This window comes from Carcharodon carcharias, chromosome 6 (assembly GCF_017639515.1).
Source record: "Carcharodon carcharias isolate sCarCar2 chromosome 6, sCarCar2.pri, whole genome shotgun sequence".
Classification (NCBI taxonomy): Eukaryota; Metazoa; Chordata; class Chondrichthyes; order Lamniformes; family Lamnidae; genus Carcharodon; species Carcharodon carcharias.
In genome coordinates this window covers 58,892,246-58,915,841 of record NC_054472.1, presented here as the reverse complement: position 1 = coordinate 58,915,841, position 23,596 = coordinate 58,892,246, and the positions used below count along the sequence as shown (strand labels likewise).

At 39.4% G+C, this 23,596-nt stretch overlaps 1 protein-coding gene across 8 annotated transcripts in view; it reads left to right on the top strand.

Annotated features, from left to right (window-relative positions):
- med30 (mediator complex subunit 30) overlaps positions 1-13,539 on the top strand; it is a 40,279-nt gene extending 26,740 nt beyond the window's left edge. For 4 of the 8 annotated variants that reach the window (XM_041189533.1, XM_041189531.1, XM_041189532.1 and 1 more), the window contains 2 exons: positions 829-939; positions 9,005-13,539. In XM_041189533.1, coding sequence (XP_041045467.1) covers positions 829-939; positions 9,005-9,100 — 207 coding nt within the window. In that variant the 3' untranslated portion in view covers positions 9,101-13,539. Of the gene's footprint in view, positions 1-828; positions 940-2,278; positions 2,323-9,004 lie in introns of all 8 variants that reach the window. The other 4 variants (XR_005943300.1, XM_041189536.1, XM_041189537.1 and 1 more) reach the window with 4 other exon arrangements.
- The last annotated feature ends 10,057 nt before the right edge of the window (positions 13,540-23,596 follow it).

Sequence of the window (23,596 nt, the reverse complement as noted above, 5' to 3'; positions counted from 1 at the left end):
AAGTAGCTTTTAAACATTAGGATCTATAAACTAACAACTTTTACATATATACAGTACAGCAACCTGAGTTACCAGTAAATCCTATACCGTGTAATCAATTGTCATACACTCATGAACGTTTATAAAGGTATGATAACTTTGTTTTGGAAATATAATAGGATGTTTATTTTCTAATAAGCTCATTTAACATATAATTAATGAAATTGTATTGTTTGCCTCTCCCATTAGCACTCTTCATATTTTGTGTGTTTTTTTACACTTGTTGAGGCAAACACGTATATTTTAAAAAGAAACCTTATCCTCCCAAGTTTCATCCAATGTCTGTTTTGACAATACATTAAAATAGGTAAACAGCGACATAAAACCTGCCTTTTTAAAGACCAAGAAATGCTTCCCTGAATGAGCAGCAGTGGGGATTTGCTGGTTGGCTGAGGCTAGGCACTGAAATATTTTGTCTCATTCCACTGGCTTTGGAATAGTAGCTAAGTACTTGAGGATCAAACCATATTCCTTTATCCATGGTAGTGCAAGAAAATTGAAAATATTATTCCTATTGGTTTGGTTGAGGAGATTATTTACCAGGATTGATCTGCAGTTAGTGCAGTGTTATCTAGAACAGGCAGACAGGCCCTCCAATTAATTCGACAGTTGAAAGATGATGCTTCCTTAACAGTACTGAAATGATAGGGTACATGTTAGGAATCCTCCAGATGGCGCTTGATCATACAACTCAAGAGAAACTGCTCACAGAGAAGAAGATGCGACTTGCCTCTTGCGGGGTGGAAAAAAGGTGTGTGATTTCATTAAAGTGTTGTTTTATGTCCATAGCAACTGATTCCTTATGTGGAAGATGATAGTACAAAACACGAAGATCGTAGCTTGGTGAATCAACTCCGCTTAGCAAATGAAGAGAGGCGGGAAATTGTAGAAGTAAATAAGGTACAGCAACATTTTTTTTCTTTTCTTGACAGTTTTATTCAAATATACTTGTGTGGTTTTATCTGTTTTAAGCTATGGCTTAATGTTCATGAAAGCATTTATGAGCAAGTGCAATGGAACATGATTTTTGGTGAAATTTTGTGCTCATGGTAGACAATAGAAAGCTTCTTCACTGTAGGCACCCAGTGGCTTCATTGTGCAATCTTAGGCCAGTAATTGAGCTCAACAAAATACCTTAACAACAATCTTGGAAAAACAACCTGCTGCACCAGTGTGGAATTTCCATTTCTTACATGAGCTGTGCTATAATCTTCAATTGAGAGTGTAGCCAGCACAGAGAGAGAGATTTCATCCCATTTGCCTGGTCTAGATTCCAGAAGTCAAAAGAAAGCGAATTCACCCCAAGGTGCCATATCTGCTCCCTTCTAATTGATGCTGTTAAAGTTTATTACTGTGCTTAAAGTGGAAGATAGGTCCAGGGAGATTGCCCTTGGTTCAAAGTACTCCCTGTTTTGCAGAAAGAATGAAGTTCTTTTGATGTGTTTTGTATTCTGCTCACTGAGACCTTCAAATTGGGTTTCCTACCATTCCAGCTGTTCCAGTGACATCTGTAATAGTGGGGTGGGGGGAGGCATGCCTATACATTATGGAGCAACATGACTGACCAATTCAAGTGCCTTCATGCAGATAATGAAATAAATAAACTTTCATTTGTTTTTGAAGGAGTATTCAGATTAAAAATTATTCTGATTTGACTCTTTAACAATTGAGAAGTTCCAAATCTGATGCAAGAACATTAACTTTAAAGTGAGAAAAGCCATTCATCACTTCACTCAGTTCCACCCAGAATTCTTATTAGTTTTTTTTTAATTCTGTCATGCCTTCAGCCCTCTCCACCTACAGTACTGTTGATCCTATTTTAGGGAACAGTTAAGTTCCTGCAGCTACATCCCTGAGGGGGAAAAACTAAAGCCCCCTTTCAAAAATGTTAGCTAACCCCAAAACAAACCATTGTCTCGTCTGGTACCCTGTGGCAGGGCAGAGAGGGGTACTTTTCTCTAATCTCAACTGTGCTTGAGGCTTGTGGATTTTGAAATATGCACTCCAGTCTCAAGCTCCTTATCTAATTTATACAGCTTGTTTATTTTGACCTTATCTATATCTTTCATGTTAAAAAAAAATTGCAAACAGTATTCTGTTTTTCCTCGGCCTTTTCTCCAAGAAAAGGTTTAGTAGTTCTGGCTTTCTTCATACATTCAGGCTTATGGGGAATAAATTATCTGGACAGTCAGTCAACATCTCCTGGCTAAAACTGACACAAACCATTTTTCTTTCCAAGATTTCAGTATCGCCATCATCTGCCATAATGAAGCTGATACCTTGGTAGGTGATTAAAATTTGTGATTAATTGAGAGCCCACAAGTTTGAATTTGCATGCATTGACCACAATAACCTGAAGATGAATGCAATGCCTATAATAATACAGAACATAAGATTTCATCCTTTTATTAAAAAGCTAATTAAACTTGATGTTCAAAAATGATAGTAATTAAGAGGGGCAGATATGGTATTTACTGAAATATATGGATCGTGACATCAGTTTGCCTTTTTTTAAAAAAATGGAAATATAGTTGAGCATAAGTTGAAGCTCATTTATTATATGAAAGTGATCTTTGGTTAAAAAGAAGTGTCCAAACTGTTCAGCAGCTATTAAGATGTTTTAAGTGCATGTGAAGTTTAAGCATCTGTTCATGTCACTGAGCAGTTGTAATCCATCATTCTCTGTTAATGGCATTCCAGGAATTGCAAAGCATTGACCAAACATTTCCAAAATGTTAAATTGTGCTGAAGCAGTTAATACATTTTTCTGTTCTAAATCCAGATCCATCAGTTTACTGATAACACTTGTAAATCCGCCTGTAGTGCTTTTATTTTAAATAGTGTATACCATAGATCTAAACCAAACTATCAAGGAATAGGGGTGTGCACGGAGGTTTTCTCCTTATGAAATTGTTTGCCTTTCTGTTCCTTGCTGCTGGAAAATGTTAGTGGTGGATGTGAAGTTTCACTGTTGCATGTTTATAACTTGTGTTTTGTCTGAAATATCAAAGATTAGCCCATGCCCTTTCAGCAAAGTTTAAAAGCTTTCAAAATGTATACAATCAAAATGTTGAGATTTTCAAACTATATTTTGACTTGTTGAAACTTTTAGTAGCTGCTGCACCTTTACTAAAGCTGCAGGATTATCCATGGAACTTTCAACTGAGTAATTTGTTTTTCCTTTCAAAATGCTCAGCTCCTTCTCTCTTGAAAGTAGTGACTTGTATACAGAAAAGGTTCTGTGGGTGCCTTCTGGTTCCTTGTTCGTGCCATTCCTTCTGTATGAACCTAGATATTTCTGTCAACCTATTTGAATATCATTTGCTGAGCTTGATTTTTGTCCTCACACTTTTTGGTTTTCAAATGTAATCAGGACCGTAGCCCTAACTAATTATATTCTTTTTTCATTCTCCCTCTAATAACTCATAACCAAGGGCTACCAAAACCAGTTGAAACATCTTTACTGCTAATAATGAAATTTAATTAAACAGTAATAATTGATCCTTGCAGATCATGATATATAGAGTGGAAGCTGGAGCATTTTTTTAAAAAGTAGACCAATTAATTGATGGGTGCTTGAAAATTTCTCTAAAATGGGCACCAGACAGCCTGCTCTGATACCTCCCTATCTAGTCCAAGGTCAGCAGAACAATATTAATAGAATTTTATATATTCTTTTGCTTCACACTGATCTTGAAAGATAAAGAAAAAGATATTTGTATTAGTGGGAGAACTAAAACCCAAATCTCAGATTAAAGCATCAATTTAAATAGAGACAATGAAAGATATTTGTATGGTGTTCCATAAACTTTGTTGCTCAGACTTCTTGGAATCTGCAAGATCCCAGATATTGGTCAATTGGAATGTTGGCCTCATCTCTTCTTCTAACTGTAATGCAGTTCCAAACCACAAAAGATGGAAGTTTAAACAACATTCCTGTCCACAGATTTTTGATTTTTTTTAGAGATTTAAGGTTCCTTAGAATTCCAGACCTTGATAAGAATATTCATACAGAGACCTGGAGAGTGTTTATTGCAGCCTTTAAGTTTTGTACCTGACATGAGCACCTTTCATCATTAAAGCATGAAACTGGAGCACTCCACTAATAAATAGTTTTAGCTCTAAAGAGGAACATTATGATAACAGCACAATGGTTGACAATGTTATCATTGTAAGATGGATGACCGGATTCAAATTTACCTGAAGAAATACTTTTCGCTTCTACAGGCGTCATGACATTTTGACTAATGCGAACTATTATAAGGTGCATCATCTTTTCTATTTCTGAAGTGTTTTTTAACATTTGTAAGAAGATAATTGAATTTAAAGGAAGCCTACTTTAGCTGAATTGGGTGACACAAGCTCTCAGAAGCACACTCTCTTGTGCTTATAAGTATTAACTTGCTCCTGATTTATGTCAGAGTGCCTGTTCTAATCATAACCTTCATTGTCTGTGTCAAAATGCTTAGTTTAATCAGCTTCAGTGAATTCCTGATCTTGGATATAGGAGGTATCAAGCCCAAAGTTTTACACTTGCCCACAGGGAGATACAATCAGAGGACAGGTCATCCCAGGGTACTTTTACACCACTCTGACAGCTAGCTAAAGAAAGCAGTGTGAAAGTCAGGACACTTAATTTGGGAATTAAGAAAAAATATATGAATGGAAAGGGAAACGAAAATCGTTGTAAACCTTTTGTGCAATATGTAGAGAGCCTGCTAGGAATCGAGGACAATTAAATAAGTGACCAAAGTATGCTAGTGGGGAAGGTAGCAGTTGGGGGACCCATCCAAAAGGCTGGACTCTGCACTAGAGTTTAAACCTCATTTAATATATAAATTGCCATGTGTAGTTCCAATCAGAATTAATTGAATATAAACAGTAATTGATATTTAAATCTAAAATTCTGATAAACTAAGTAATGAGAACTTGTCATCTAAAGTTGATGGTTTAGTGCAATTCCACATATTCCTTTTGCCTTGACCAAATTCAATCTGTCGCTCTCTGAAAAGTGATAAGGGATGGAAAACCTGCTGATGTTTTTTCATTTTATTTAGTTTCCTTTCTGCCTAGCCTGGAGGCGCTGAGGACAGTTGTGATCCTGATCAATGGCCTGGCTGAGAACAGCTAATTCAGCTTAAATGGAGCATTGAAACAGAGAATTTGGCACCACATGAAATAATGAAGCATTGGAAGAGCCCCAAGTGTGGTTTTCTTGTTTTTTCAAAAAACCTATTATTTACTAATTATGGTGCAATTTCTCACCAACTTTTTGAAACCGAGAAAAGTGACACTCCAATGTGCACATTACTGTATGCAAATCTTGTAGGTGTCTTAACCACAAATCTCATTATAGCTAATCACAGACACATACCAAATGTCATGATTTTCATAACTGAGGTGTACAATATGTTAATATTTTTCCTGTACTTGCACTTGCATCAGTGTGCTTTTTTTTATTATTCTTGCGTAGGATGTGAACACTGCCGGCAAGGACAGCATTTGTTGCCCATCCCTAATTGCCCTTGAGAAAGTGGTGGTGAACACATTTTTTCTTGAATCGTTGCAGTCTATCAGCTGTAGGAACACCCAGAGTGCTGTGAGGGAGGGAGTTCTAGGTTTTTGGCCCAGCGACTATGTTGTGCCGCAGTCCTATGGCTTGTCAGCTTTATATTTCAACCAAAGCTAATTACAGTGGAAATAGACCTATCATTGCTCACAACGAGTCACATGGCAATGAAAGCCTGAATAATTGCATATTTCATAACAGCAGTAAAATGTTCATAATGAAGACCCCGTTAGCTGGAGATGGCCTCAGTTAATTAAATGGATAAATATATATGTATGTGTAAGGGTATTAATTAAGTTATGAAATTGTGGTTTATAATGGCATTGTTCCAGAGAGAGAGAGGAAGAATTTAAGTTGTGATCATTCATTAGTTTAAATAATCCATCTAGGACACCAAGTTAATGTTTTGTCAGATTTTTCTTTCTCTCCCCTTGAAGCAGTAACTCATGCCAATGTAGAGTTTCAAAAGTACCAAAAATCCTTTGCCTTGCTCAAGCAGTTATTTGTTTCATGAGACCGGATAATGAGTATCAACACGCAACACCATGTTCACACTTGTGATCACTAGCCAAAAGTTAAGTTGGAGCCCTGCAGGCTTTTTTCTCCCTTTCATCCCCCCAGACTGGCACAACCTGACCAGCCAGGCACACCAAGGCTGTTCGTTGTGTCCCGTTCTCTTGTCGTGTCTCAAGGGTTGAACCTTGAGTACCACACCATAAGCAAATTTGCCCAAACCCTCCTCGCTCAAAATGAGTAAGCACAGTCCCATCTACATGTTATGTTCTCCCTTTTTTGAGAAGAGGTTTTGCTTCTCAGTACCTGAGCCTCGGAATAGGTAGGTGTGCCATACAACCTGGAAGATCTCCAATACAATCCTTAATCTGTACTAAGGTAACTAACCATGACTAGCATTAGGTGTAATCCAATTGGCCTCAGAAACCTGGGATAAATAAAAAGACCTGACTAGCAACTCTTGGCCAGCAAACTTTGGTTGAGAACAGGATCACGCTTGACTATGATGATCCTTCATATGATTAACCTGCCAGCATTCACTGTCAAGATTCACATTTCAATTGTTACCGCTTTCGAGAGGGTAACAAATGGGATGGGAAAGCTAACATATAATGAAACATGTCATTTTATTATACATTATATATATCATGTATTTGAGAAAGAAACCTGTAAGCCCATAATTGCTTGGGTCCCTATTCAGGCAGTTCTGCTGGGGTCATGTATGATGGTGCCCTCCAGCATCAATCTTGGAGGAATTTGCAGGGTCGGTAGGAGGGTACCTCGTAGCTTGGAGCAGGCAGGCATATGCAACATTTTGTGTATATTTCAGACACCTGCGGTGCCAGCATCAAATCTTTTCTGCCTAGGTGGGGGTGGGGGGAGAGCCAATCCATCAGGCCGCTTATTTAACCTCAATCATACTGATGGGACCAGTATTCATTCTGGACGCTGGTATGCCACACCTCACAGTACAAGTCAGCCATTATTGTAGTACAAATCAGCCATTATTGTAATACCAGGCCTCCTTCCAGGTGCTGGGGTAGGAATTCCCGACTTAACCAGTCCTCACGTGCAGCTTGTTGTTTACCTTGTAATGGTCAGACAGAACTTTTGTCCCACACACAGCCCTAAGGAAATTCCTAGAAACAGCAGATACCCTAGCGTAACTGAGGCTCCCAACAGGTGCAGCTGAGATGTATGGAACCCTGAAGAGTTTCTGTAAAGTAGACTCAGTCCTTCAAGTGTAAAGAGATCCAACTTTTGGATTTATTTAAAAATGTAATTGTATCCAAGTTTGACCCTAATTCCATCAAATTCTTTTCAGCACTTTCTGGTATTTTTTGCACAATTTTTAAAATTCATTTATGGGATGTGGGTGTCACTGGCTAGGCCAGCATTTATTGCCCATCCCTAATTGCCCTTGAGAAGGTGGTGGTCAGCTGCCTTCTTGAACAGCTGCAGTCCACATGGTGTAGGTACAGCCACAGTGCTGTTAGGGAGGGAGTTCCAGGATTTTGATCCAGTGACAGTGGAAGGAACGACGATATATTTCCAAGTCAGAATAGTGGGTGGCTTGGAGGGGAACTTGCAGGTGGTGATGTTCCCATGTATCTGCTGCCCTTGTCCTTCTAGATGGTAGCAGTTGTGGGTTTTGAAGCTGGTGCCTAAGGAGTCTTGGTGAATTTCTGCAGTGCGTCTTGTAGAAAGTATACACTGCTGCCACTGAGTGTTGGTGGTGAAGGGAGTGAATGTTTGTGGAAGGGGTGCCAATCAAGCAGGCTGCATTGTCCTGGATGGTGTCAAGCATCTTGAGTGTTGTTGAAGCTGCACTCGTCCAGACAAGTGAAGAGTACTCCATCACACTCCTGACTTGTGCCTTGTAGATGGTGGACAGGCTGTGGGGAGTCAGGAGAGAGTTACTCGCCTCAGGATTCCTAAACTCTGACCTGCTCTTATAGTCACAGTATTTATATGGTTAGTCCCATTGTGTTTCTGGTCAATGGTAACCCCTAGGATGTTGATAGTGGTGGATTCAGTGATGTTAATACCAATGAATGTCATGGGGTGGTGGTTAGATTTGCCCTTGTTGGAGATGGCCATTGCCTGGCACTTGTGTGGTGTGAATGTTACTTGTCACTTGTCAGCCCAAGCCTGGATATTTTCCAGGCCTTGCTGCATTTGAATGTGGACAGCTTCAGAGTACAACCAAATTATTTACCCTACATGCATTGGTGAATCTCAGATGCTCTGAGAATCATTGTGCATCCCACTACAGCTCTGGCACATTATTGCCACCTTACCACTGAAAGTACTGGAATCAAATATGTACCATGCATACTCTTTGAATATCTCCACAGAAATAAAGAGAGAGGGGAAAACAATTGTGGGTAATGGTTGCAGTTATGCTTTTTGGAGAATTTTATTTAGTGGTCTCTTGAATAGGGCATTTGAAAACTATTTTGAATAAATCAATGCTTGTTATGAAGATGTTGCAGATGTAGGAGACCTCTATGTTATCAAATATTTTAGTCTTTAACATTCTTATTGGACATTTCATCCCCCCCCCCCCCGCCTCCTCTGACACCCTGCGCAAAAAAAGTACTAAAAGGACATCTATTGTACTCTCCACAGAAAAAGCTGCCTTCAATCCAGTGCAAACACCAAACATGTAAATGGAAAATTTCCCAGGAGGGTTATTGTGTTTCAAATTATTCCCCATTGATTATTTCCCAGGGTGTGCTGTGCAGCAAATGAGATTACTTAATCTGTGTGCGGAAAATGAGGCTTTCCAATGAAAGTCTGACAAAAGTAATATGAAAAACATGATCCCAGTTGTTGAGGGGTGATATTTTCCTGAATGTTTTGAATTTTCTTTCTTCACAGAACCTTAAACAGAAAAACCAGCAGCTGAAGCAAATAATGGATCAACTGCGGAACTTGATTTGGGACATTAATGCAATGCTAGCAATGAGAAACTGAGTCCAACTATTCAATCTGGTAGTATTTTGACTGAATGTATGCCATTGATGGCAATAATCAGAGTCAGCACTTGCTAGCCAAGGTTGATAGCTGATGTGCAGTTTTAAGTCTGTGAACAAAAAAAGTGCCCTGATCTGCACAGAAAATCTTATCCAGAGCTGAAGGTCACTTTGTGATACAGTATATTAATTTTAGAAACATATTTAATCTATTTGTGTAGCAAACACCAGGTTATCCATGTTGACAAAGTACGGGGTAGAAACACTAATCTTGCAGGGGATTGGGTACAATTCTTAAAGGGGAATTGTGACTGCATGTGATAGCTCTTATCTCTGACCCGTACTCCCAACCTGCATAGCTGACAGCTGGGGCACAGGGTTAGTGTGTTTACCTCTTTTTTTTGTCTAAAACAGATTTATGTTTGCTTTTCCTTGAGAATTCATGTTACATTTGTAGCTGAGTCTTTTGTTTCTTAGTGTCCCGATTATATTTTAAAACCTGCAATGTCCACTGCTGCTGTCTTTGAAACTGGACTTGCTCCACAACTTTTCAAGCTTAAAATGAATTTAAAGTAATTCAAGCCTAATCCAAGAAGATTTCCAATGCATCACTCTAGTTGTAGAGCAATCCGGATCTGTAAAACACTCAACCCATTCCCTTTACATAGAAGTTCTGATTTATTGTATTGTTCCAGTTCATTCCTTTTATATAGAAATTTTAATCTTTTAAAAGACTTTTGGAAAATTAGTTGTGATTATTGCCTTTAAATTGCAAATCTTTATTTTGGTAATTGTATATTTTACATTGATTTGTTCCAGGGTACTGTAAAAAAATATTTTGGATAATTTAAGGTCAGTTTTATGAAGTAATACGTAGAAGGTATTTTTGTTTTTGGAAAAGTGTGAGCAGCTATGAACAACAATTTCACGCACCCACAGAAAGTAATTGAATCCTGGGACTAATTACTATACAGGGTACAAGGCAATAAGCCTAATATACAGGGTTTAGCTGGCATAATAAACTGCAAGAACAAGCCTCAAGTAGTTGATGATTTATCAGTCCAAACCTGGATGTTGACTAGCTCTTCCATGTGGGCACAGATGGCTTCGTTATCTATGAGGAACTGTGGATGGAACCGAACATTGCAGTCATCTCCATTCCTGACCTTAGGCGGATGGAACAGCTGAAGATGGCTAACTGTAGGAGACTACCCTAAGGAATTCTTTCAGGGATGTCCTAGGGCGGGATGATTGACCTCCAACAACTAGAACCATGTTCCTCTGTCTGGATATGACTACGGTCAGTGGAGAGCTTCCCACTAACTTCAGTTTTAATAGGATTCCATGATGGCACACTGGGTCAAATACCACCTTGATGCCAAGGGCAGCCACACTCACTCACCTAACCTCTGGAATCCCGTTGTTAATGTTTGGACCAAAGTTGTAATGAGATCTGGAGGTGAGTGGTCCCAAAGAAGCCCAAACTTAGAATTGATGGGCATTTGTTGGTGAGTAAGTGCTGCTCAATAGCACTCAACAACACCTTTCATACTTTGCTCTGGTTGCAAGTAGACTGATGGGGTAGTGATTGGTTATATTGGATTTGTCCTGCTTTTTATGGACATGACATACCTGGGCGATGTCAGGCCATCTGGGCAATTTTTCTCTTTGTCAATGTTTTGGCAGCAATGGAGCAGCTTAACCAAAGGGGCTGGCTAGTTTTGGAGCACAAGTACTAAGTACTATAGCCAGGATATTGTCAGAACCCATAGTCTTAGTTGTATCCAGTGCGCTCAGCCATCTCAGGATAAAATGTGGAATGAATTGAATTGGCTCCAAGATGGTGAAAGTGTCAGGAGGAAGTCAAGATAGATCATCCACTCAGCACTTCTGGCTATGGATGGTTGCAAACACGTCAGCTTGTCTTTTGCACTCTCAAGTTGGGTTCTGCCATCATGGAGAACTGGGCTGTCTATGGAGTTTCCTCCTCCTATAGTTGTTTAAAGGCCCACCATCATTCACTGCTGGATGTGGCAATACTGTAGACCTTTGATTTAATCCATTGACTATAGGATCGCTTAACTCTGTCGAAAGCATGCTACTCCTGCTGTCTGGTGTGCATGTAGCTCTCGTTTGTACCTTTGGCAGCTTGGCACCTGGCGCTGTCTTGTAATGCTTTTCTATACTTCTCATTGGACTAGGGTTGGTCTCCTGGCTTAATGATAATGGTGGACTGAGAGAAATGCCAGGCCATGTAGTTACATGTTATGGTGGAGTTCAGTTCTGCTACTTAGGACCCACAGCACCACCTGAATGCCCAGTTAGAGCTGTTAGATCTATTCTGAATCATATCACATTTTAGCACTGTGGTAGTGTGACAACTAAGATGGAGGGTCTCCTCTATGTGAAGAGTGGACTTTGTTTCCACAAAGACTGCATGTCACTCCTACCAGACGGATGCATCTGCGATAGATAGATCGGTGAGGACGAGGTTAAGTGAATTTTTCCTATGTGTTGACTCATCACCTGCCATGAGCCTGGTGTCGCAGCCATGTCCTGCAGAACTTAACCAGCTCAGTCAGTAGTGATGCTGCTGAGCCGTTTCCAGTGATGGATATTGAAGTCCTCCAGAGTATATTCTGTGTCTTTGCTACTCTTAGTTCTTTTTCTAAACAGTGTTTAACGTGGGAGTACTGATTCATCAGCTGATGCCATGAGACTTCATTGGTTTTAGATCAATGTTCACTTGACCACTCCATTCTGACTGCTTACATGTGCCTCTGGGACAGGGTCTGTTTACAGTGTGCCAGTAGGGCAGGACATATCCAGGGAAGGTGATGGAGAAATCTGGGACTTTTACTGAAAGGTATGTTTCTGACAGTAATTCAGGCTTTTGCTTGACTAGTCTGTGGGACAGCTCTCCCACTTTTGTCACAAGATCCTCAATGTTAGTATTAGTTAACTGAGCCGATCAGAGCAATAGAATCCCTGGTTCAATTGATGGTTTGTGCTTAAATGGGTAAACTCAGCCAGAGCAGTGTCAAGTTCTGCCTTACTACCCACTCAGTTAAGGTAAATCTGGCCAGGACCCATAGCTGATTGTTATCCAGTGGCCCCTGCTCTTGTGTGCATGCATCTGCTAATAATGTATGTTTCAGTGATGCTCCTTTTCTTTGATTTCCCCCCTTACCACCACCATCTCAGAGGATTTCACCTGCCCAACTTATTGAAGTTTACGTTTGGAGAAGATTAATTGTGGGGAGTAGAGGCCTGTGGCAACATTTTATTGAAGAAAGCAAATTACCTGAAACATCAATAATGTAAAATCCAGCCATTTAAGTTCATCACACAGCTTCATCAAAAGAACTGCTGTTTGTAATTTTCATACTCATTCATCAATACCTTTTTCGAGGGGAGGCACTGCACAAAAACATTTCCAGCTGAAATTTTATAATATTACAGAGAATTTCAAACCCTTGTGTTGATGAGTATGAATTGTCCTGATAAAATGAGTACGTGCCCTACGTTTAACACTTTGCTTAACCTACATGGGTTGAAAGATCAAAACAGGACATTGCAAAAAATAATGAACAGTTCAAAGAAAGTGTTGACTTCACTGATGATCTTCAATTTCTTTTAAGAATACTTGATCATTTTTTGAAAAATTAGTTATCATATAGGTTTGGATTTGAGATTCCAGGGGTGAAAGCACAATGTGATAATCCACCTTGTCACACACAGTATGGTTTGAAGTACCTTTACATAATATACATGATTCTCATTGCATTGGTCAACTTATAATTGGGTTGACAAAAATAACATTGCTTTAAGCTCCTTGTAAAGTTCTCATAAGCTCAGTAATATATTTTGTCAATCAGCCTTAAAGGACATTGGTAACCTAACGTTAAGTTTTTTTTATGTTTTCATTGGTTTAAAAACACAACTGTGGAGTTGAGTATAGTGTCACACTGCAATGTCCTTTTGTAAACATACATGTGCATGTGTAAAGTCTGCTAATTAATCCAGTTTTTTTGTATTTTCTTGTCAAACTTCACTTCAAAATATGTTCATTGAGCCTCTTGTATAACTACTGGATAATACTGTATATGCTGAAAGTGCATTTGTTTGATCTTCTAATTTCAGTTGGAGATGAGTATTAAAACCTGGAGCACAAAGTTTATCTTGGATGCATAAACATCTAAATTTATATATGTAGCCAAAACATTCTAAACTTGGGAAATTTCTCACGGCTTTTTTATTCTGAGAAGGATTTGGGATGTCAGCTGATCAAAACTTTAAAAACAGTAAATGAAGTATCAATGTTTCTTTAACTTTATTGCTGGCTTTGTTTTAAGCAAACTGCACAAAAATGTTTTATTGCTTAAAATATATTTCTGGGTGAAATCTTTTTTTAACATCCAAATAAAAAAATTGAAATAAATAGCCTTGTATTTATCGTGAATGAACTTTATCAAGAAAAGGTGACAAGGTTGGATTGGCCTCAGGTATGAGAATTTGCTGAAGGAGGTGATTGAAGGAAAATTACAGGAATGTAGACCAAGAACAAGAAATAAAATGATGTTGAGTAACTTGAATTGTAAGTGGAAGCAGTTGAAGAGGAAAGCATAACACAGCATTGTGTGGAGAACTGAGTTAGGGACCTACCATTAGGCTGATCACTACTATTACTATGCTGTATTTAATGTTACTGCAGGATTTGGCACATAACTGTGTTTGTATGAGTTTGTTGCCCAGTACATTTGGAGCTTCAACATATTTTGCATTAAAGTCTGAAAGAAAGGATTTTGAGTGGTTGGGATGTATGAAGTGTCATGGTGGGGAGGAGAGGACGACGACATAATCTGGGCATGACACAAAGAAGTCTAGGCACTGGTGATTTTTGTTTGGCTCATATGCAATTGATTTTGTAACGTAGATTTATTTTCTTTATGAAAGTGATGGTTTAACTATGAGTATAATTCTAGATATTTCAGTACCAATCCTAGATACACCAGTCTGCAGCTGTGAGCTTGCTTACACACTAATCTTGCCAACTATCTCATGCTAATTATTGAATGATTAATGTGACTAATCACAGGTACAATGATGTCATTTTACAGAGAGCCACCAATTGGATTTTTTTTAAATCTAAAAGCTACAAAGCTAAAAGCTTAATTGATATTTTAACATTAAAAAAAATTAATGGAGCATGCTCCAGATATGGATTTAATTTAATGTTGCATGACTTCATCTTAATTGGAGGAAGATGCAGTTTATTTCACTGTTGTCATAATTCCAATGATGTACAACAGCCCTACTAAACTAATCTTGATCTTGGTAATAATGTTCATCTCAATCATTGTTACTACATTATTACATCTTATGATGTTGTTCTTTGCACTGCCAGAAGCATGATTTGTCTCTATGTCCATGATTTGTCACATTAATAACAAAAATGCTGTATTAAGTTTTCACCATAATGGAAATACGACAAACCATGAATACAAAGTTCAGAATACTGAGTGGCAGAGTAACATAATTGATGTACGTTGGTGATATTAATAAAATTGTGTCATTGGCCTAGATTTTATGGCCAGCGGAGAACGGTGCTTGCTGTTCATTGCACTTACACTTGCTCATAGACACTTGGTACTAGAGCTTGTGATTAGAAATTTAGAACAGCACAGTGCCCCCTACAGAGAGCTAATGTCCTGGATGTGGTTCACCATCTCTATCACTGTCGCCACCACCACCATTATCTTAGAATGTGATGGCTTGATCTACAATACTTCTGGTGGCAGCATAACTCTCATTGTATGAGCATTATCCATGTGGTTGGGTGGTGGAGGGGGGTCATGAACCACGGGTGGAGCAGCTAGCGCTTGTCATCAGGCAGCTACACTCTGGTTCTTTGTGGTGACTTGATGATGGTGGAAATGGCTGATTGCTCAGAATGAAAGTACTGTGACTACTGCAAGGATAGCATACATTTACCGAATTGATGCTCTATGCATGGCAGCACTTCAACTGTACCTTAAGGAAATGGTAACCCTTGCAGTGTGGCCCACCTTGTTGGAACGTGGCACCAGCAGAGCCACCTACATGCAGCCAATGGCTCACTGCACAACTGGGAATCCTGCTTTCTTGGCAAAGCCGTCTATCATCTCTTCCTGCTTCTCACAGCTTAGAAATGACAATGGGTTCCCCTCTCCTTGCATATGGGGCCTCAGTGACCCTATTGTAGTGATGCATGGTGAACAGAGAAATGTTGGTGATGTTGCCAACTCAAAGCTGGAAGGATCCTGGTGTGCAGAAAGTGAGAACAATGGTAACCTTGACGGCCACTGCAGTTCCACCCTCACTCTGTTCTATGGAGGAGGTCCTACAGTGACCTTCAAACTCCACTCAAATCCTTGGAAAAGCCCAGCACCATTCTATTCTGAGTCCAGCAACTTGTGCAAGCTCCTCCAACAACATGGAATACAGTGCTTCCACTAAATCAGCAGCAGCAAAAGATAGTCAAAAGCACCTCACCTGAAAGTCTTGTGCTGATGCTTTTAAATAGCACGAGTGGCAGGGCCAGGGTGGGGTAGCATCACTTATGCAGTTGAATGCATGTTCAACTGCATGTATTTAAGAAAAGGCATCAATAGGACTTACATGGTCAAAAGTGGAAGATTAGGCATCCAATCAGAATTTGATGCTGGTAAACTGCACACCCTGAATGTTTCTGGTGCATGTCCCTGCTCTTGCCCTTCCAAATATGGCTTTCCTTGCAAGTCACACCAGATATGAAAGTGGAAACGCCTTCATTTTTAGACACTGAAACTAATGGTGCTCCAAGACCTTTTTTTCGCAGAGTCCAAATCAGGAATTGCCAGTTAGAATATTTAATTAAATGTAAAAGCATGTGCAGAAAGAGAAATAAAGTGAGGGGAAACAATTGGATTAAAAGAGATAAAAGAGAAAAAAAAAGTTTAAAAGAAGTTATTTAATTGCTTTAATTTTTTTAAACTCTCCAAGAATAATTAAAATTTAAAGGAATGTAACTCCATAAATGCAACTGTTAATTTTCAGTGGCAGAGATGTTGTTTAGCAGTAATTAAGGATCATCGTATTGCTAAAAATGTACTTACACTGAAATGGACAAGCCGTTACTTTTCCTGACATGTTTTCTTGGGATCTTTTACAAAATTACCACAATTTCAATGCAGAATCTCTGTGAGATACCATTATAGTGCAGTTTCTGGAGAGCGGGGCAACTTGGACAGAAGCTTACAGATTTTCACATTTTACTGCACATGTACAGGCTCCAGAAGTCGCTATACAGTTTACTCTTTAATAATGGTACATGATAACTATAATAGTTGCACCATTATTTTTGCTGCAATATCTGGCCAATTTTCATTTGCAGCATTACAACAGTGATTATCCTTCAAAAAGTACTTTATGGGCTGTAAAATCCATGCCATAATCATGATAGATGCTTCATAAATGCATGGTTTGTTTTTTGCTTTTTAACAAAAAGTATTCTTAATCCTATCTATCTGTAAAGCAGCATGTTGAACCTAGTTGCATTATCACAGTATTCCTGTTTTTTAATGCTGCAATTGTCCATGTCTTTCTTCACTGCCTTCAACTATCTCCTGTTGTTCCCTTTTTTCTTTTCTTACCCTGAAGTCTAGTGATTTGTGCTAAGATTTATTTTAATATGTAACAGTAACCTCTGATTCTTCATCAAAGAGTCCAATCTTTGTGTGCACACCTAGACATGAATGTGTCAATAAACTATTCAATTTGAGGGACAGCACAGCCCTTTCATCCCCTTACATGTGTTCTTTCTGCCAGGCATTACTAGATCTCAAACAGTCACATGAACCTCAGGTAATTTACCCCTCAGTCCAGCCCTATATAACTGAGAAAATTAACTCAGTGTCATACATACAGGAGATTGAACCTTGATTGCATCAGTTGTGGGGAAGTTACTGCGATCTATTGTTCAGAGACAGTGAGTGAGCATTCAAAAAAGTAAGAGTTGATCATTGAGAGACAATAGGGATGTGTGAAGTGTAGGTCTCACAACTATTCTGGTAGAATGTTTGAGGAATTTACTGGCATGGTGAATAAGGGGGTGCCTATGGATGCTGTTTATATGGACTTCCAGAAGGCATTTGATAAAGGTTTAATGCCAGCGATTATTAGCAAAAAATAAATCGGAGATAACCTTGTGACATGGGTCAGCAATTGGTTGGGAGACAGGAGACAGAGGAAGTAGGGACAAAGGGAATGTTCTCTGATTGGTGGGAGTTACAATGTTGTTCCTCAGCGATTAGAACTGGGCCCTTGGCTTTTCACTATATATTATTGACTTGGATGAAGGAATAGAGAGTTGAATATTCAAGGTTGCAGGTGACAGGTTAGAAGGCACAGTAAGTTGTGTGGACAGGAGCAGAAAGTTACAAAGGGACGTAGACTAAGTTAATGGGCAACCCTATGGCAGATGGAGTTCAATTTGGGAAGGTCTGAGTTATTCACTTTGGAATTGAGAAAGGTAAATCAGAGTATATCATATATAAAGGGTTAAATTATGAACACGTGTAAATGTTGTTTAGGTGAGTTTAAGAGCTTGATGAATGATTCAAAGGTGTTTAAAATGACTAAAGGATTCCGTGAAACTATTTTCTTTGGCGAATGAATTCAGAACAGGGGGCCAAAATCTTAAAAGTAAAGCTTAGCACTTTAGAGTGACACCAGGAAAGACTTTTTCACCTGAAGGTTTTTGGAAATCTGGAACTCTCTCCTGCAAAAGGCAGTGGATGCAGGTCCATTGAGATTTTCAAGACTGGGATTGATAGGTCCCTATTAGGTAAGAATACCAAGGGATATGGAGAAACCACAAACAAATGAAGATGAAGTACAGGTCAGTCATGACCTAATTAAACAGTAGCTTAACCCTGTTCCTATCTATGAGCCAAGGGCCAGATTTTCATGTCTCCATCTGGTTCAGAATGAAGGTGGGTGGGATTTAAAGATGGTGGTGGGACCCAATTCTGAAACCATTCCCAACATGTGGGGTATTTAAGGATGCAGGAACCCCGTGTGCAGCAATCCTACCTTTGCCTAATCGATTGCGGGGCTTGGGCATTTTAACCCCCTTGTTATTTCCATGGGATCGTACCCATTTTGTTAGGTGCCTCAGAGGAGTCGTGAACCATGGGGGAAGCCTAGTATGGCGTGGCCAATTTTTTAATAGATGAGTTCAAAAGTGTTAACAGCATCACATGTCATAAGTAATGGTTTATGATAAGTTAAATGTATTTTAATACAGTAATTAATGGTAGGGCTTTGTTTAAAAAGGTAAGTGACCATTAACTTGACCAGAATTGTAAAAATGTTAAAATGCATTGGTGTACTTTATCCAGTAAATAAAGTGCCCTTCTACATTCAACAGTATTGAAATTCACCTTTTAACATGTCAGTTGGACCCTGTGATCTAATCTTCTATTTGATCAACAGCTTAGCCATCTTTTGAGCCTTTGAAGATGTGGAACAGACAGCTCCACTACTTCAAAGGTTTTAATGTATTCGACTCTGGAGACTTTGTTGACAGAGTTGTGTAATGGAATCCCATTCTGAATGATTGACTGAGCTCCAAACTCCAATAATGGATTCAGCTCAGTAGGATTTTTTGATATAACGTTCAAGGGGATTGTGAGCTTTGTTTTGATTGAAAGTTTTATGAGCAGTTTGAGTTTTCTTTCAAGTTTTTTGAATGGCTGTTTGTTTATTTTGACACTTTTATGAGTATTTAAAAGGATTAAATTTTCTTTTTAAGTAGCACTTGAATAGCTGCATGTTTCATTGACTTTTTTTAACCAGCATTTAATAGGAATAGGGTTTTTTGAAGAGGTTTTTGAATGGCTGTTTGTTTGTTTTGTCAATTTCATGAGCATCTCAAAGACTTCCCAATATTATTATAGGGCTTGTGAGTTCTATCTATAGTGGATACTTAGTGAGTGGGCATACAGGGTTTGGAGGCAGCATGGGTGAAATCTATGGTACCTAACACTCATGTATGTAACTGGGCTGATGTCCTAGTGAGCAGAAGCGGGCTTTCTTACCTGCTTGCCTTGGCATCTGTCCCCTCCATTCCCACCTTGGGCCTGCATCCAGAGGAGGCAGCCTTAGCTACAGCCCGTCCCTGCCACCCCACTGTGAAAATAGCATGGACAGGCACTACGGGGCAGGAGGGGTGGAATCATGTGATTCCTGGGCAGGAGGTGGGATCGTGACATAAGGAAGTGGCCCAGCTCACAATTCCCACATCAAAGATGAAAACCTGGGCCTGAGGGTCAGATTGAATGTTCTGCTCAATTATTTTTGATAGGATGATGCAATAAAAAGATTTACTTTTACTGAATATATTGTTATCAATTTTCTCCTATCTGCTCACTGAGATATGTTCCACATGTACTAGCTCGTGTATGAGGTGAGTCAGTAAAAGTCCCGTTGGGTATTCAGTACAAGGTATCATGGCCAAATACCCACCTCTTGTCAAATACCTACCTATGTCTTGTTAATGACCAGGAGTCATTCCACCCCTCTCCAGTCAACCAGCTCTCTGGCGTAGACACCAGGGCAATAACTGTCGCCACCCCAGCTGAGATCAGCTAATTCAGCATAGACTTGACATTGACCTGAAACCTTCTGTCTCAGTACCCCATTTGGCAGTGTATGTACCCAAGGAACTGTCTGGCCACTTTACTGAAAAAAAACATTTTTATTACAAACTTGTGGTTTTTCTTGGGAACTAATCTATCATTTTAAAACTAAAAGACATGAAAACTTATATTTGTCATAGTTCCATGAAAATAGGGTCAAATTGCAAAATAAAGGAATCCAATAGAAGGTAGTAAATGTTTTCATGTAATGTCGCTGTAATCACTGGAAGCACCGAGTCAATGTCTTTGTATTTGAAATGAATATTTAACCTGATTTTAATGGCATTAAATTAATGTGAGGTAAACTGAATGAAGGTTAGCTGTGGGATACAATGCATTATTCAAATCAGAACTTACTTGCAGCTTTGTGCCCTGTGATTTATCAGGTTTTGTTTTTTCTATTCACCCAGAAGAGGTTTCCTGAGCATTGCTATTTTTTTTTTCGGCTTCACTGGTATGGTAGTGGTAATTAATATTTCAGAAGCAGAATTCAAAATTCTGGGTCAAAAGTTCCTGTTTTTGTTCTTTTTAATCCTAAATGTGTTTTATTTCCTGTTTTACCCACTTGAGGTAGTAATACAATACAAACATACATAAAAGGTCAAGAAAAGACCAGCTAGTCCTTTCAACTTGTAGCATTTTGACATGGTGTACCTTCTACACACCATCAGATCCACACCATCACAGAATCCCTAGGGAAAGTCAAGAAAAGAGAAACATTTTTTTATGCCTTTCACCAGATGCTGGCCTATGGGGGCAATAATTCATATTTAAACAATATTGTGCAATTGATTCCGTTTTTATTTGATGGACAGTTAATTTTTACATTTTTTCAAAACTAGAAAGGGCAAAGTTTCTTCTTTTCTGTACCTCAGTAATCCCAGAATTTCTGAGGTTTCCCCAAAGTAAGTGGGCCCAGGCTTGGTATGATAATAATCCAAGAGTTTGGCCCTCAACCCCCATGGACTGACAGGTCTGCAGGCGCACTGGAGTCAAGCTGAGTAGAATGTCTACTAGTTACTAAAAATAAGTTACTTATGAATTAGGGGCAGGAGTAGGCCACTCCAGTCTGCTCTGGCATTCAATAAGATCATTTCTGATCTGAGTGTAACCTCAACCCCACATTCCCACCTACCCCCAATAACTTTTCACCCCATTGCTTATCAAGAATTAAATTTAAATTCCACCAGCTGTAGTGGGATTTGAACCCATGTCCCCAAAGCATCAGCCTGAACTACCAGGCTAGTGACATTACCACTATGCTACCACCTCCCTCCTTGGTTTGAAAAAACTCAGGGTTTTCTAGCTGCTGATCTCCAACAACAGCCAGAAGGCCCTAATTTCGATCATCAAGAACACAGCCTGCAGATGTTAAGGTTGCCAATTTTGGATGGGCACATTCCTGGAGACTTCATCACATGACCTCCCACCTCCAGCCAAGCAAAACCCTTCATCCTCGTTTAGCAGTATTTTTGAAAGCTTAGTACATGAAAGTGTTCAAAGAAAATGAAAAATAAGACAAGCATTCTTTTAAAACCCCTTGATTTTTCTCAAGTGTTTGCTCGCAGCAATGTCCGGAAAATTAATGGTTCATTCCTGAAGACTCCATCCCAAGCTTGGGGCAGCTGTGGACCAATGTCCCTCGGTGTAAAACTCAAGGCCTATCCATGGGGTGGGACTGTGTCTGCAGCTTCCCTGGACAATGCAAATGGTCTGGATGAGGAAACATATGGGCAGCTGCTTCCTCTGAGGTACACCTCAGGTAACTGCATATATCAGATGCCCAGCGGATATCCATTGAGGAAAATTTATCCTAAGAGATTCTGGTAACTCTGTTCCTAGATATGAAAAAAGATTGCTATTTACATTAGCATCAGTTGGGAAATTTCATGCAGAAACATTTTAAGAACTTAGAGAAAATACAGCCAGTATCAGCCATAGGAAATAGGAGCAGTAGGCCATTCGGTCCCTCAGGCCTGTTCTGCCATTCAACTAGATCATGGCTGATCTCCTACTTCAACATAATTTTCCTGCATATCCCCATAATCAGTGTGATACTCCTTAAAGAAAGGCAAAATGCATATAAATGTATATAAAAGTTAATTGCAAAGGATCATATTTTTTGGAACAGCATGTTTAATTAATTTAACTACCTGGGGATGACATAGATTATGCAGAATTTACAGCACAGAAACAGGCCACTCAGTCCACTGGACCATGCCAGAATTTATACTTATCCACACGAATCTCCTTCCACCTTACTTCATCTTACCCCACAGCATATTCTATCCCTTTCTCCATCATGTGCTTATCTAGTTGCCCCTTAAATGTGTCTGTAATATTCAACTCAACCACTCCATGTGAAAGGAAGTTCCATATTCAACCACTCCCCGAGTAAAGAAATTTCTCCTGAAGCTCTTGAGATGCCAAACCAAGGCCCCATCTGCTCTCTCAGTTGGATGTAAATTATCCTATGGCACCATTTTGAATAAGAGTTATCCCCAGTGTGCTGAGCAATATTTATCCCTCAGTGGACATCACAAAAAAACTGATTACCTGGTCACTACCACATTGCTGTTTGTGGGAGCTTGCTGTGCACAAATTGGTCTTCATATTTCTGACATTGCAACAGTAACTACGCTTCAACAGTAATTCATTGGCTGTAAAGCACTTTGGGATGTCCTGAGATCAGGAAAAATACAATATAAATGCAGGTATTTCCTTTTTCTTGAATTCCCTATTGCATTTATTAGTGACTATTTTATATTTATGGCCCTTAGTTCTTATCTTTAAGGCAAGAATAGAAACTTTTGAAGATATAGGGAGTGTGGACTCAACCATGAGAGTGATCCCAGGGGCAAGGGCTAAAATATTGCATGATAGGAAAGTTGGAAAAGACCTAGCAATGTAACAATGTTATTGCCTATTCTTGGCCTGCATGATTCTCTGCCTATAGGTTGGCATAGCTGGAAAATTGTGTGCACTTATCTTTGTTCAAAGCTCCTTGAAGAGAATGCTAAGTCATAAAATTTTAACGCAGTGTCTCTGCCATAGAGCAGTTTAGCTCTATCTTACCATTGCGCTGGAAGACCTCTCCATGTCATTTGGCCCAACGAACACACCAAAAGAAAGCTGTGAGCACAGAGCTGGGCAAGAGTTGGCTGAATCTAATTAACAGAGTGGCTTGCTAAACAGTGACAAAGGGAATTTTGTGATGCAAGTGGGAATTCTCTGCTAACCAGTGGCTGAGTAGAACGGAGAGAGTGTTGTTATCAAACTGAAGCCTAATTTGGCTTTTCAACTTTTTTTTAAAAAACTGCAAGCCAGTGGTAGTTAACAGTCACTCTCAATAAAATACTAGAGCCATTTCTGTTAGAGCACAATTAGGTGAATCTGTTAAATGAAGTAACAACGCAAATTTGGTGAGAGGGAGAATTGGTCACAGGGAGTAAGGAGGTGCTAAGTAATTCAAACATCTAATTAATCATTCACCTAAACAAGTAAATATATAAAAGTCAAAATAATTAATTAGATGTCAGGTGGGAACGCCACAACTTTCATGGGTCCACATGGAAAGGAGGCACTTCCAGTTTCTGAGCTTGAGGAGCAACTGGAGTCAGTGCAGGAGGCTGAGAATTCCTCACAGCACATATTCTAGCAGGTGGCCACACCCTGACATCTAGTAGAGAGGGTGAAATTTTGTCATTAATGAGACAAGGTGCAGTAGCAGGTGGTTTCTGCAACTCCCACCCTGCTGGCTGCTGGCGGGAACTCCC